Source organism: Martes martes (assembly GCF_963455335.1).
Source record: "Martes martes genome assembly, chromosome: 14".
Classification (NCBI taxonomy): Eukaryota; Metazoa; Chordata; class Mammalia; order Carnivora; family Mustelidae; genus Martes; species Martes martes.
The window spans coordinates 28,474,862-28,490,603 of NC_137902.1; the positions used below are offsets into that span (position 1 = coordinate 28,474,862).

Sequence of the window (15,742 nt, forward strand, 5' to 3'; positions counted from 1 at the left end):
ATCTTACAATTTCCAAAGAATGTTCTCTGCCGCCACTTCCTCTACCCTAGCCCTCTGAAATATCAAATAGATGGCATCTTTGAATTAAAGAAATCAGTGAGCCCTTCGGGGCATGGGAAAGAGGAAAAAGAATTGCTGGTCGGATTCTGGCTGGGCTTTCCAGATGGCTTGGACCCCACCACCCTGTCGTTGGTGAGATAGATTCCGGACTGCTCTCCTCGGTTTCAAGCCCAGGCTGAAACTTCTATGTGTGAAAAGAACTTGACATGAAATGCCTCGGGACACACACTTAAAGCTGTGCAGCAGCAATCCCACCCCTAGGAACGGACCCAGAGGACGGAAAACACGTGTGCACATAAGTTTGTTCCCAAATGTCCCCAGAGCTGTTATTCAAAACAACCCAAACGTCCAGCAACTGATGAATGGGTGAACAAAAGGCGGTATATCCATGCAAGGAATATCACTGGGCCATGAAAAGGAAGGAAATCCTGACACCTGCTACAACACGGATGAGCCTTGATAACCATATGCAAGGTGAAGGAAATCGGTCACATAAGACCACATCCTTCAAGCTTCCAGAATGGGAAGATCCACAGACAGAAAGTAGGTTAGTGGTTGCAGGGTTGGGCAGAGGGGAATGGGAGTCCCTGCAAATGGGTGTGGGGTTTCTTTTTGGGATGATGAAAATGTTCTGGAATTAGATAGTAGTGATGGTTGCCTAACTCTGTGAATATATTAAAAATCGCTGAACTGTACATTTTAAAATAGTGAGTTTTATGGTATATAAATTGTACTTCAACAAGAATTTTTTAAAAACAAAACAGTCGTGGAAAGAACTGTGTAATAGAGCTCAATTAAAAAGAAGAGTAAACGGGGAGAGAGGTTTTGCACCTTCCCTTTTTGACTCTGGAAAGCTAGTCAGAGTACAGAAGAATTTCCTGTGAAGCCAGAGTCTCTCGGGTTCCAAAGCTTCCAGTGGGGAGACCTGCAGAATCTGGAAAGACCCCACATTACGTCTCAAGGCATCTGACATCCCTAGGTCCTCCCGCAGAGAGCACACTTCGTGACACATGAATCCACCCTAACATAGCGGAAGGGCTGTCGAGACCCAAGGATTGGGCTTCCGAGTGACTCCAGTGGGCAGTCAGGACCAGCGGATGGGGTGATGAGGAAGCAGTCTGGTCAATAAGAAGAAAGACTCCTGAGGGATTGGAGCCATCTGAATATGGCATGAATGCCCAGTCTGGGCTGCATTCAGTAGACTGACCCTGCTTGAGGAGAAAAGTTGTTCAAAGTCAAACTTTCAAATACTATTGGAAAGTCTCATGCAGTGGTTACGTGCCGGGTCTCTGGGTTCAGCTGGTCCTAAGTTCAAATCCTGATCCATTACTAATTAGCTATGTGATCTTGGGCAATACATTAAGATCTCTGGACTAGAGTTTACTGTTTTGTTTTGTTTTGTTAAGGAATAATCATAGGACTTATCTCGCGACTTTGCTCTGAGGTTTAAATGAAATCCTCAGCCCTGATACATATTTACAGTAGCTGTTGTAAACTGACCTAAACAAATTTAATTATGCACAGATTACGAGGTTGTTATGGTAGACATTCTGGAATACTGAGAGCCAGCTGCTCCCTCTACAACTTCACAAAAGTTTCAGATCCAATCTCACCACATCCTGGACATTAGACACACTTTTATTAGCGAGGAGACACAAAATCTGTCCTGAAAGCTAATCATAGCTCTGTCTTTTCAGGAGCTCTAACCAGACCTGGCATGGCTTGTTCTAGCGAATTCCATGACCTAGAAGCAGAATTAAGTTAGCCCTAAGGCTTCAAGCAAGTCAAATTCTTTGCCATCACAGCTGGACACAGGACCATGTCAGAATGCAGCCTCAGGTACTGTCCAGAAAGGTGAAATGAACAGAACTCAAAAAATTCTTTTTTCCTACCATCCAAGGGTGGAGAGTGACTATAAACTATCTTAGCCAATGTGCAGATCTTCCATACCACTGATTTTATTTTATTTTTTAAGTATTTTATTTATTTATTTGAAAGAGAGGGAAAGCGAGCGAGAGAGCACAAGCAGGGGGAGCTGCAGAGGGAGAGGGAGAGGCAGGCTCCCTGCTCAGCAGGGAGCCCACGTGGGGCTCGATCCCAGGACCCTGAGATCATGACCTGAGCTGAAGGCAGGTGCTTAACCGACTGAGCCACCAAGGCATCCCAATATACCACTGATTTTAATGATGAAACCTTACTACTAACTGGGATTTTATTTATTTTTATTTTTTATTTTTTTTCTAACTGGGATTGTTAACAAGCCACATTTTTCTCCCAGTGAATACCTAATACACCAATCGAGCTAATTACAATGCTCTGGTACTTATGGGAGATATTAATGGCTGATGCCCTCACAGCAGCAGTGAATATTTGATTAAATACTAACTAATCACTCCTGTATATTCTCCATTAAGGCACTGACCTTCCCTAGGGCACGGCTTAAATGAGCAGATAAATACTAATCACATTGTAGACCACGGACATCTGAGAGCCTGCATTTCTCCAATGCCCCAGTATTTCTAAAATAGAGACTTGTTTTAGTAGGTGCTAACCGCCCAGGTGGTGGAATGCCTCCTATAAGCCAGCCATTCCTTTAAATCCTTCAGCTTATTTAGATTCTCACCACAACCCTTTGAGGTGTGGGATGTGACTCCCACTTCATCAAAGAGGAAACCGAGCTTCCAAGTCAGGGAGCTATAGAATATTTGGCAGAAATAAAGTGAAGAAAAAAGAAATAGGATTCTTGCTCCCCTTAAATATGGTCCCTATCTTAGCTGAGGAGCATGAAGGCAGACTAAGTCAGTCCGCTCAGCCTGGCAGAGAGCCTTCCCTTAGTAAAAAGAACCTCTCGTCCTGTCACATAATCTAGCACATCTCCTCTACCTCCATTTGAATGTTAATTTCATACTTTCGATGGACTGCACCGAGATGCACTCTCTTCCCGCTGCCTGGCTGAGGACCTCCAGGGTCTGTTCTTGCTGCTCTGTCCACACCCAATCCCAGACCACCTCCATCTAGAATTACAGCCAGCCCAGGGCTAGGGTTACTGCACTTAGCACTGAAAGGCTGCCTCCTTCCAGCCTTTTAGAGCCAGCCAGCTAATCACTCATCACTTGCCAGTTGGCTGGTGTATTTTGGGCTTGCTTTGTTTCTACCAGGGTTGAAAACAAGCAAAGGGTGAGTGGCCATCAGGAATGGAACAGGCTGAGCAGAGCTAGAGGATATGAGTGACATGGGAATTTGGAGAACCAGCATCCCCAGGGTGTTAGGGTTTGTGGGCAGGTGTGAGTGTCTCCACAACTGACATTGTGCATGTGACTAAGAGCCTGCACACATCGTCCCCATCTAGGGGTGGGGGGGGCGTCCCCCCATACTGAGAGCCTAGTATGTGCAAGGCATTTTTAAATGGGAATATCAACAGTTTCTGTCTTTAAGGGGAGCCCTTTAGTAGGGAGGTAAGTGTCCTAATTTACACCCCAACACTCTCAGTCAACCTATTCTCTCTCCTCTCCTCTTTCAGTTTTCATGAAAGATACTCCCATTCACCTTCTCTCCTAGCCTTAGAACCACGAGTCACCCTGGAGTCTCCCCCCCACACACCTCTTATATCTGTACATCACTTCGTACAAATGCAATCTCCTTTTCAGTCCCATTTCCATGATCCTAGTTCATCATTTCTCACTTGGACTAATGCAGTCGTCCCCTCACTAGTTTCCCCAACTCCAGGGTGGTCTCCTAACCCTTCCCCTCCCCACTGTAGCCAGAGCGATCTCTGTAATTTAGTGCGTCTGACCATGTTGTTTCCCTGTGAGAAATCCTTTGGCAGCTTCCCATGCCTACAAAATAAAGTCTAACTCCGCATGCGCTCTGTCACTCTCTTAGCTGTTGATGGGCACTTTCTCTGGGGCTCTATGCTAGGACAAGTATACAGGTGTGAATAAAACAGAAATGGTCTCTGTCCTCGGGAAGCTGGCAAGCTGGTGGAGGAGACAAACAGAAGAAACAAAACCATGAAATAACATCATCCTATTACAAAGAGCTGCCAAGCACAGGAACTGAGGGCCAGAAGAGAGAATCACAGCGGGCGCCATCTTGATACCAGGCATGCAGGGCAGTCGTCTCTGAGAGCTGAAGGCTGAGTAGAAGGCAGTCAGGTGAAGAGTGGGCAGAGGATAAAAGAATGTACTGTGTTTTAGAAACTCGAGGAAGGTCGTGTGGCTGTGCCGTGATGAGGAAGGGGTAGAGGCACAGAGAGTCTGGGGAGGTCATGAGGCTCAGACCATGCCTTACAGGCCATGGGGAAGAGTCTGGATTTCACTCTAGCACACTGGGAAGCCACGGAAGTCTTTTAAGCATTATGTAACTTGGTCTGACTTACATTTTCAGAAGATCGCTCTGGTGGCTGCCTGAAAAACGGTGAAAGGGACAAAAGAATAGAAGTAGAATTATGTGCTGATTTGTGTCCCTCCCCCCCCTGCCAAATTCATATATGGAAGTGCTGATCCCCGATACCTCCGATTGTGATTTTAGTGGGTTATTAAGTTAAAGTGAGTTCATTAGGGTGAGCCCTAATCCACTATGACTGGTTTCCTTATAAGAAGAGGAGATTAGGTCACAGATACACAGGCAAGGAGGGAAGACCGTGTGAAGACCCAGGGAGAAAGGCCTCAGAAGAAACCACCCCTGCCAACATCCCGATCGCAAACTTCCAGCCTCCAGAATTGTGCAAAAATATATTTGTATTATGTAGGCCACCAACCTGTGGTACTCTGTTAGCTCCTGAGCAGACTCTGCTACAGGTGGGATGTCCACGTAAGAGGCCACTGAAGAAGCCAGGCTGGGAAAAAGAGGGTGGTCGTGGCTCGTTCCAGAGGAGAGGACTAGGAGATGTAGCAAGGATGGACTACAGAGGGAGCTTAAAGTACAATCTAGCTATAGAACTCAGTGACCCTCTGGATGTGGGGGGAGGGAGAGAGAGGGACCAAGTGTGATCGAATCAGGCTGCCCTGAGCAGGGGATGGGTGGTGCCCTTGACACCAAGGATTGGGGAGACATGGGGATGGGAAGGAAGCTAGGCTCCTTGTCAGACCTCCATGGAACAGGGAGTTCCATGTTCTCGGTGACAATGAAGATGACTTTGGCTGCTCCCATCCTCCAAAATATATTAAGTAATTCAATGCAGGGTTTTTAAAGAACTAAAAGACTTTAGTTTTTAGGACATTTTTAGATTTACAGAAAAATTGAACAGATAGTACACAGCTCCCCTTTACTTGTCTTCTCTGGAGCTTCCCTTACTGGAAGCTTTAAAGCCAAAGGAAGTCCTAGAGTTGAAACAAAACCTGTGCATATCTACCTATTTCTCCCACAGCACAGAGAGAGGATTTCAATGTGGGAAAAATTCATAGTGACACGAGGGAGCATCACTTGTCCCCAGTAATCTTTTAACCCCCTCTCCCACCAGCTTCCCACTTTTCTTTTTATGGAAACAGCTTTACTTCACTTACGCTGGCTAACCCCTATTCATGCCTCAAAACTTGGCTTACCTCCTCCCAGAAGTCTGTCTTAACCCCTCCATGTTGGGCCAACAGCATACTGTGCAATCCACAGGTTATCACTTCCCATCTCAGAGGGAGGGAAGTGTTCTTTACAAATGAACACCCCCCCACCTCCACCCTCATGACACTATAACCAACTGGAGAGAAGGCACCTGGAGTACGTATCTATTCCTAGTGGTCAGCATTGCGGTTGGCTATGGTAAACACTCCATAAAATTTTTTTGTTGTTGGCTAGTTAAAACAAAATAAAAAGTTTTTTTTGGTTACACAGAAAGCCATCGGTGCCATTCAAAAAAAAAAAGAAGTGAACAAAGTACTCTGGGAATTCAGGACTTAATATTAACTCAAAGCCAGTTGGCAAGACTGCCTGCTAATTGCATGTCACAGCCTCGCGGGGAAGAGGGATCACATGGCTTGTTGTAGAGGTCCTTGGAGGAAGCAGAAGGGCAGAGAGAAAGAGGAGCTGCTGTCTAACATGTCAGCGAGGGAGGCGCTGGGTGTGTGCTGAGTGCTGAAAGGAGAGCAGATCATCTTCTGTGTCCATGGTCCCTATCCCCGGCCCCTCCATTAGAGTGAACTATTGTGTGTGAAAGCGAATTTGACATGTAATCTATGGACTTTGGGGTTGAATCTGATTTTGTCCACCTGGTAAATGAGTGTAGGTTAAATGATCTAGCTTCTCCCTGGAGGTCATAATTCCATTTAAGGGGCAACTGGGTCTTATTAAGCTGTTCGAATTCTGGTCCCTCCTACAGCATCCCCACATTACATACCCTGGTTATTACCTTTGTTGTGTTCAACCAATAGGTTCTACTCGAGGTTTTGCCATGAATTGACTGTGTGACTTTGGAGAAATCAGGTAATTTCTCTGGCCCTCCCTTTTCGGTCTGGGGGGCACTGACATGATCTATCTGTCTTCTTCAGAAAACTCAGGGTGTGTCGGGGTGGGGGGGAGAGCCTGGAAACAAAGCAAGGAATGTGGAGTAGAAGATCTCCTTCCCTGCTGCTGGTATCCTGAGGACTTCCCCCTGACGCTAATCATAGGAGCTCCTCCTTGCTGGCTTCCCTCCCTCCTCCCTCCCTAGTATTATAGAAACTATGTGGGTCTGTGGCAGGGGGTTGGGAGGGGGGCTTTTCTTTATCAGAGATCACTGATGCACAGAAAAAGTAATATTGTTTGTATACAAATAAAATCTAAATTTAACGTAGTTGCTATTTCTGTGAGAGAATTATGACTGGTCAGAGTTGTCTCATTTTTAAACACAAATAATATAACATATAAGGTTATGGAGTACTCTTTAATTCCATGAGTCTGTTAGTGGATAAAAGGAGATGTGAGGGAAGGAAGAGGAAGGGAGAGAGGGAAGACTGAGCAACCCACAGAGGCTGAGAGAGAAAGAGGCAGAGGACAGAGGAGGAAGGCAGATGGGAGAGGAGGGGAGAGGAGGGGAGAGGAGGGGAGAGGAAGCCAGAAGTTGAGGGAGAAGAAAACAATGGAAAACAGCATGATAAGCCTGCCGCTCACCAGGGCTGTTTTGCCACAGGGTTATTTGTCCTTGCTTGCCCACAAGGGTAAGTCTGTAACTCACCCCCATCCACAACCCAGGTCTTTGCCTGGAGCTTCTAGTGGCTTAAATCCACTGTGGGAAGTGCAGTCAGTTAACGGAGGAGCTCTCTAGGCTGTAGGGGCAGTGACGAGAGCAGCATGTGTACCAGCGCTTGAAGACGTCAGTGAACCCAGTCAGAAGGCTGGCCTTTCCCTCCCCCGCTTAGAGGCCACACCACCTATTTATTGCTGAATTTTTCCTGAAACAAAGATTGTTTGGGTGACCTGTAAAGGCATTTGGCATGTCCATTCAGTGGCATGTTATTCAGGGACTAGAGGGATTTGGAGATGTCTGTGGTACCAAAGTCCCCATGTTTGGTTGTGTGGGTTATTCACTGAACAAGGGTGCCCAGGCCAAGAGACACCCATATCTACCCTCCAAGCCAAGCACCAGGCAAAGCCATGTCCACTCAGAGGAAGCAATGGCTTTTTCTAATTTGCCCAAAGGCTCCAGTGGTCCTGTGTGACCCAGAATCCATTCAGAGCAAGTCTGTTATTTATCTGAAGAAATGCTGAGAGATTGTGAGCAGCTCTGGAGGCCGGAGCTACACATGGGCTCCACTGTCCCCAAGATGGCAGTGGGAGAAGAGGATAGACCACCTCAAGCCTCAACCCCATTTTCCATTTGCTCTCTGGCTTGATCCTCGTCACATCCCTGTGAGGCAGATGAGGCAGGTGTTCCCCTTTTCCAGATGGGCACTGTTGCTCACAAAGACTGAGACTTACTCAAGAGCACACAGGGTAAGTACATTTGGGGACTCAGCACACCAGGCCCAGGGGTGTCAATGAACAAAGAACTGCGGACACTAAGAATAGACATCAATTATACAGACTCTGAGTCAGCTGCTCTTGCTGACTCTCTGAAGAGGAATTTGGGGCTGATGCCAAGTCCCTCTCTTAATCTAATTTTGGCCATTGTCAAACATGAGTGGGTCTTTCTTAAAGGACTCGCAGGAGTGGAGGACTCAGAGAATCCAGCTCTTTCCTCCGTCCAGCAAAGCCTGGGAGACTTAGACTCTGAAGTCTGACTCCACATGGCTTTGGGTCCCCAGCACCAGAGGGTGCTGAAGAGGTCCTGAGTGCCTGAAAGGGTCGTGCATCTCCTTGTGACCACTAGAGGGCACAGGCAAGGACCTGCCTCCTGGGGTCCAGAGAGGCTAAACACAGGGGATCAGTGATAGAGCCAGGGCATGGAGATGGTTCATATATGAGAAATTTACCAAGAGCAGCCATGGTAGAGGAAGCGAGTATCCAAGTGAAGCAGCCAACAGTTGGTCAATGTGTCCCAAAGAGTTTTCTGGACAAGGTAAGTAGATCAGTTCAATTCCCTGCTCCGATACTAGCTGAGTAATCTTAAACAAGTTGTTCTAAACCTCTCCGAGCCTCAGTTTACTCATCTGTAAAGTGGACCTACCATGACTTGGAGTTGCAGAGGTGCCAAGAGCCTTCTAGGCTGTCTAGTACACTGCCAGGCACTTTAGGCAGCTGAACTATTGTATATTATTATAAAAATCCCACTACGTTTCTAGACTCATGGAAATTCTGAGCCCTAGAGAGAGCCCCTGAAGAGATTCTGAACTGTAACTTCCTGGTAGAGGTTGTGTTCCTCCCAAACAGTCACATGTTATTAAAGTGTGTGTGCTCACAACCTTGGAGGTATTTTTGTTTACATTCCCAAGAGACACTGTTGTACAGCATTAAACACAAATTGGGGGCATGCAGAGTGCAGAGCTAGGAGAGGGGATGTGGGAAAGGAAACTTGCCAGGGAGGAAGAAGGGCTGGGGGTAGGTGTGGGGACAGAACATTGAAAAAGAGGGAGTTAGTGAAATCCAGTATTAGGGAAACACTGCATTGGACAGAATGTCAGAAGGCCACTAAGAGGAGGGGTGACCTGGGGTCAGACACCTTCCTCTCTGGGATCTTTTCCTCACCCTTGAAATGGGGAGGTTGGGCTGATATCCTTCTAACTCTGACATTCTCTCATTTCACATGGGGAAACAGGACAAGTGGAAATGTAGGACAAGGCTGGCATCAGCTCCTAATCATATGTCCAGTTCATTGTTTTGTCGTATGTGTATCAAACATTCAGCATGTTCTGGGCATTGCACTAAGGTGCTGAAAAAAAAAAAAAACTGAACAGACAAGACAAGTGTTCCTTGTCTTAGAAGCCAATCGTCTAGTGGACAATGTTCACACGTTCATGATGAGAGGGCATGTAGGAGTTGTTAAACAGGATGAGGAAGAGACCGCACTCTGGGTTTGACTTTTATTTCTTGAATCCCTCAAGTTTCTGCCGACTGTTGTTTGAACCTGTGCCCAATATCAATCAGGTAATAAATTTTGCCAATGTCTATCACATAAGTATTTTTAAGAATCATATAGTTAACTTATATTACCCTTAATACTCTTCTGAGCATTTTCTCCTCGATTTCATTTATGTTTATTTCATTTATATTTATCTCTGTAGGCAATATGGGAAAAAAAGCATAAAATATGACCCTTATCCTTAGGAATCTTATGGTATAATTGAGGATGGAGATAATGACACAATAAATAAAACCACTTGGATCAAAAACGGAGTTATGCAACAGAGGCTATTAAGTCTATGTCAAGATAATGGGACATGTGATCACTGTGAGCCGTGGTAGCTGGAAAAGCTTTCATAGTTGGGGGACAATGGACTTGGAGTTAAGAAGGGTGAGAGCTCAGAGGGTCCCCAGGAATGGGCATGGCAGATAAGTGGGTCAGGGGGAGGTACAGTGGGAAGACTGTGTAGATCATTTACAAATAATGAGAAATTCCGTTGATTAGACATGGTAATGAGAGTTCGCCAGTGGTCTTGAAAGTCCATTTGATCCTATCCACAATGAGGAGCCATAGCACTGTTGAGAAGACATAGGTACCTTTAATGAAGAAGCATTTGAAGAAAAAGAATCTGGTGCTGGTGTGAGGATGAGTTTTATCCGCGATCTGCCCAAGCCAAGTTGACAAATTAGGAGGTCATTATAGTAAAGTATTTAGGCTTTGGAATCAGATTTTGATTTTGATTTGTACCCTGAAATCTGTCACTTAAAAACTGGGCAAGTCCTTGAGCAAGGTGTTTGTATTCTCAACTTTTGATTTCTTAACCCATAAGACATAGATGATGGCACTTACTTTTCAGGATGGTTATTGTATTAAATGGGTGAGCATATGCAGAGCCTAGTGTCTGAAAGGTATTAGGTTCCCCCACTCTTTCTGCTCTGAGTGAAGAGAGACATTCAGGGAACTCATTCGTTGACTGATTCCAACCAAAGGGAAGAGAACAAGGAAAGATGATGCCACTGGCAGAAGTTGAGATGTGAGTAGTTTGGGGGAGTGGTGATGATCTTGAGACGACAAAGGTACAGGTACAAGTTGAATTATCCCCAAGGCATTTGAAAATAGAACATCAGAGGGAGACCTAGATAAAGGTGTAGATTAAGGGCTCCTTAGTATAAAAATGGTAGTTGACACTGTGTGGGCAGACAAGCTTTAGGACAGCAACAGTCCAGAAGAGCCTTGGAGGGTTCCATTAAGTGGGGCTGGAGAAAGAAGATGACTACTCGTTGAGAAAGAAAGTGATCAGGATAGTACAGAGTGTCAAAACCACAATAAGACTTTCCAGGAAAAAAGTCACTGCGCCAAACACAGAAGAGAGGTAACAAAGCACAAGCCTGAGTAGAAGTCGTTTGATCTCAAAGAATGAGTCTCAGATAATTAAGGGAGGATGGCAGGACTTTAACTCCTCAGGAGTGCTGGAAAAGAGAACCAAGTATCAGGGAAACAGCTGAACCAGCTGACCACAAAAATCACTCCTAAGTGAGCATCAGTACTCACCACATGGGAGGTAAGAATCATGCAGACTGAGGGAAAGGGAAGTAGCTGGTGAAGACACACATTCAAAAATCTGACCCAAAATGGGGAGGAAAGATATTTGAGGAAGGGGCACCAGTGTTAAGAGAAGGTAATATGACAAGATTGCTACATGTTTCATGGTGAAAGAAAGGAAGGCAGAGAATACTGAATTGTACGGTGAGGGGATCTCAGAATTCAAAATAAGTAGCACCATTTCTAGAAGTGAAAAAGAAAATAGATCAAGGCTTTAAGGAGTAGTGTTACTTTAGAGAGAATGGATGCTTATTCCTCTGAAGACTAAGGAATTAAAACATAAATTGAGGAGAGTGGGACCCGTGCAAGAGAGCCTCCCAGTGGACCTCAGCTTTCTCAGAATATGGGAAGATGAAGGCGGAAGTAGTCAAAGGCTGATGAGGAGGAGACCACCTGTAGGGAATAAATCAGAATGCCCCGGGCACAGAGGAAATGGGTGAGCTAGAGAAAATCCACTGAACAATGGCCCAGAAGCAGAGAATAGTTAAAGAAACTGAGGCTGTTTTCGCAGGGAGAATCATGGGAGTCAATGACTGGCTTCAGATACTTGAAGAACTGCTGTGCAGAAGCAGTAGACATCTGTGGCACGAGGAGGAGCAGCTGAAAGGGACACCTGGCTCAGTTCCTTAAGTGTCTATTCTTAATCTCAACTCAGCTCCTGATCTCAAGGTCACGAATTCAAGCCCTGTGTTGGGTCTATGTTGGGCTCCAGGCTGGGTGTGAAGACTACTTAAAAAAAAAAAAAAAAAAAAGAATGAATGAATGAAAGGAGGAGCCTCTGATGGAAGCTACAGGAGGAAGATTTCACCTGAATATAAGGCAGAACTTTCTCACACTTAGGGAGTGGAGGGGTGAGTGGTTCTCACCCGTGGTTGATCCAGGAGACTTGGGACTGTTACTTGCCTGGGATGTAGTACCACAGGATTCAGCATCAGAAAGAAGTTGGACTCTGGCAGTTTCTGAGGCTCTTCCCACCAGCACAGCTGAAATTTATGCTGGATCTATAGGTATATAACAGATTTAAACAATCTTATGGCTGAAAGGGACCTTTGAACCTCATCTAATCTAATAACCCATTTGATTCTTGAACGCCCTCTCTGAGAGGCCCACTGAATGATCAGGGATTATAAAACCCACCCAAGCTAATGAATCCACCAGTAGCCACTGGGGACACTGGGTTTCTACTTATTTCTCAACTGGATAGAGAACTTATCTGTGGACCTCCCAAAGAACTTGAGATGTCGAGATGGTCCAGGTGAAACTTTCACGAGAACCCTTCTCAATAAAAGAGGAAATATGTGTGAAATGTTGATGAATCTTGTATATGATTTTGAGTTGTTCTTGTTTATTACTTGAAAACCCAATCTTACAAACAAAATGTGTTCATTTTTTAAAAGATACTTACAGAAAGAGCATGAGCAGGGAGAAAGAGAAGCAGGGTCCCCACTGAGCAGGGAGCCTGATGTGGGGCTCGATCCCATGATCCAGGACCATGACCTGAGTCTGAAAGCAGACACTTAACCGACTGAGCCACCCAGGTGCCCCAAATGCTGTGTTATTATTCATATTTCAAAAGGATCCTTCACTTATAAAATAACTCATATTGGGATACTTTTAGGCAACAAATTCCAGGGATGAACTTGAAATGTACTCAATTTTTCTCCCCACAAGCAAAAGGCTATTTGCACACAGCTTTCCAAGAACTCACGTATCACACCAAGTGAATTTCACTGTTATTACAACATAACAAACAATTCCTCTGTTTAACCAGCCACACACAAGTGGTTAATGATCACTTTGGTTCTGTCCAAAGGGAGTCTTCACAGAGGACATCAAATTTGATCCAGGATTTCAAGATCTGTACCAGCCAGGGCTCTGTTTACCCAGGGAAGGGAAATTTAAGAAAAACGTCAGAACTGTTTTCGGTGGCACTGGTGGAAAGTCCTCTTGGAGTTACTGCTGTTAACTAGCTGTGTGGCCTAGAGGAGAGTGGTTCAGTGTCTCACAGCCTCAGTGTCTGCGTGTGTAAAGAAGGAATACCTAATTCACATGATAATTCGGAGGTTTAGAAAGAATTTCTACAAAGACACACACACACACACACACACTCTGCTGCCTGGGTGGGGGGGGGGCGGTTTACTTTGCTTCTCAGCAAACCAGTGAGGTAGCAGACCCAGAGATGGTATTAATGCCATTTTATAGAAAGCAGAATAAAAATAAAGAAAGAAAGAAAGCAGAATCAAGCGGCACACTAAAACTAAGTCAGCACAAAATCTGGCTTTTTGTGCCATGGCCGTAGCCTGCCAGGCAATCTCATCATCCCCTCTGATGGGATATTCCAATAAGTAACAGTAAAGGGAGAGGTGTGTTGATTTGAAGGACACATAATGTAACAAGAGCTGTGGGAAATGGATCACCTCCCAACACACAGCCCCTTCCTAATGCTCTAATGCCCTGCTAACCTAGGTCCAGTTTCCAGGGGAGAAGGGTGACTGGGTGGGAGGCATGGCACAGGGTTGGGGTGGTATAAAAAGTAAACTTAAGACCCTATAACAATGCTCCGTCCCCAAGAACCCCTCCAACCATTATCATCACCTTTACTATGGTTAAGTGGCAATTTTCATTATCTTGCTTAAAAGCGAACAAAAGCCTCATTTTAACTACAGGCTCAGCAGAATGGCTAAAATGAAAAAGAAATGAAATGAAAATACTGAGTTGAGGAACACGTGGTGCTACAGCCAGTGGGGGTGAAAATACATGTGCCAAATTGAGACAACCGCTCAGTACACTCTGGAAGCTGGTGTTCATTCCCCCGACACAGTGATTGCACTCCTAGGCGTAAACTGAATAGAAACATTGACTACAGTCCTCAAAAGACATGTTAGAACTGTGCGGCCCCAGGCGTGACTTTCTATTTAAATTAATTACAATTTAAGAAAATTAAAAATCCAATTCCTCAGCCAAGCACATTTCAAGCTCAAGTGCTCCCTACCTTATTGGCCAGCACAGACTGAGAACATTTCCACCACTGCAGAAAGTTCTGCTGGATGCAGCCCCAGAATGTCTTTGGTCGCCCCATTCACAACAGTCCAACACTAGAAACCGCCCAAAGGCCCATCAGCAGCACAGCGGGTAAATCATCTGCGGCACATTCATACGAACGGATACTCTTAAGTAATGAGAGTGAGCTATCTCCAAGTGCACGCTGCAAGGTCGATAAATGTCACAAACGAAGGGAGCCAGGCGTAGAAGAGTACATACTAAACAGGCTTCCGCGTATCTAACTTTCCAAACCAGGCAAAACTAATTTGTGCTGGTAGAAACCACGACAGTGGTTATCCTTGGCGGTGGGGACAGTGACCACAAGGGAGACTTCGGGGGGCTAGTAATGTTCTGTTTCTGCACCGGGATTTGGTCTCATGGCAGTATTTGAGGATTCAGCCAGGGCTGGTCCCTTCTGCTTGCGTTTCATACTTCGTTACATTTTCTAAACGCCGCGTCAGAAAACTTTGCCGTTATTAATGTTACCTACAGCCTAGGCTGAGAAAGAGCGCGACCTTTCAAATAAGCAAATGTGGCCTTGGGATCCACTGATCCTCCTCCCGCAGAGGCCTCCCCCGCACTCCCCACCGAGCCCTTCCCGGCCCACCGCCCCCTCCCCGGCGCGTCCTACCTGGGCGCCCGGGTCGCGTCGTCGGGACGGCCGGCTCCGCAGGTTCGGGCGGCCACCGCGAGGGGCGGCCAGGCTCTCCCCGGGCTTGGGGGTGCGTGCCCGCGCCTGGCTTGTCTGGGAGGCGGCGTCCGGCCCCGCGGCACCTGCACCGTACTCCGCGGGCTGGCAGTCCGCCGGCCTCCCGGGGCTCGGGCCCTCGGTTCGGGAGAAGGCACCCCGGGAGTCCGCTCCGCGGCCCAGAGCCGTAAACGCCGGAGGGGGAGGCTGCGAGCGAGGCGCGGAACCAACCCGCCCCCCGCACGCACCGTTCTCCGGGGAAGCGCTCGCGCTTCCGCGGCACCCTCTCGGGGACGCGCGGCCCGGGGTCCCGCCGGCGGGGCCCGGGAACAGCGGGGCGCCGGACCCCGGGCAAACTCTCCCGAGAGGGGCTGGGTTTCCCCTCCCAACCCTTTCTTCCTGCACTGATAAGCCCGAGGAGGGTCGCCGCTCCGCCCGGAACCGCCTTGCACCTTCTCCTTAAGTCGAATTCCCTTGAAGCCTCCAAAGTCCAAGCCTCCGCGAAGCTCTCCGAGCTCTGCAGGCCCCGGCCGGCTCCGCCTGCCTGTGGTGACGCGTGCCCGCCGTGTTGGGGTGGTGAATCCCCCGGGCCCGCCGCGCTCCCCCTGCGGACCTGGGAGCGCTGCAAAGGCAGAACAGAGTCCTGGGCTTCTTTGCATACAAGGCAGCTAACGGCGTGGCCTACGCCAGGGGTGCAAGGCCCGAGACATACCAGACACTGTGCTAAGTTGCTTTTACAAGGATCACCTCATTTAATTTGAGTCCTGTAAGTGTTTACATATATAAACACTCACTTATTATTAAATTGCACACTTACTATTTGTGTGTTTTTCTTAGGTAAAAGAAAAAAAACCTATGAGAGAAGTGTTATACCCATTTTA

The 15,742-nt window shown here is 46.8% G+C and overlaps 1 protein-coding gene across 1 annotated transcript in view; it reads right to left on the reverse strand.

Annotated features, from left to right (window-relative positions):
• The window catches only part of LOC308354993 (uncharacterized protein), a gene marked incomplete at its 5' end in the record, with an annotated part of 56,965 nt that overhangs the window by 38,085 nt on the left and 3,138 nt on the right, over positions 1-15,742 (reverse strand). The window contains one exon of the mRNA XM_080822917.1: positions 14,805-15,405. Within this exon, the coding sequence (XP_080679043.1) occupies positions 14,805-15,405 (601 nt within the window). The remainder of the gene's footprint in view (positions 1-14,804; positions 15,406-15,742) is intronic.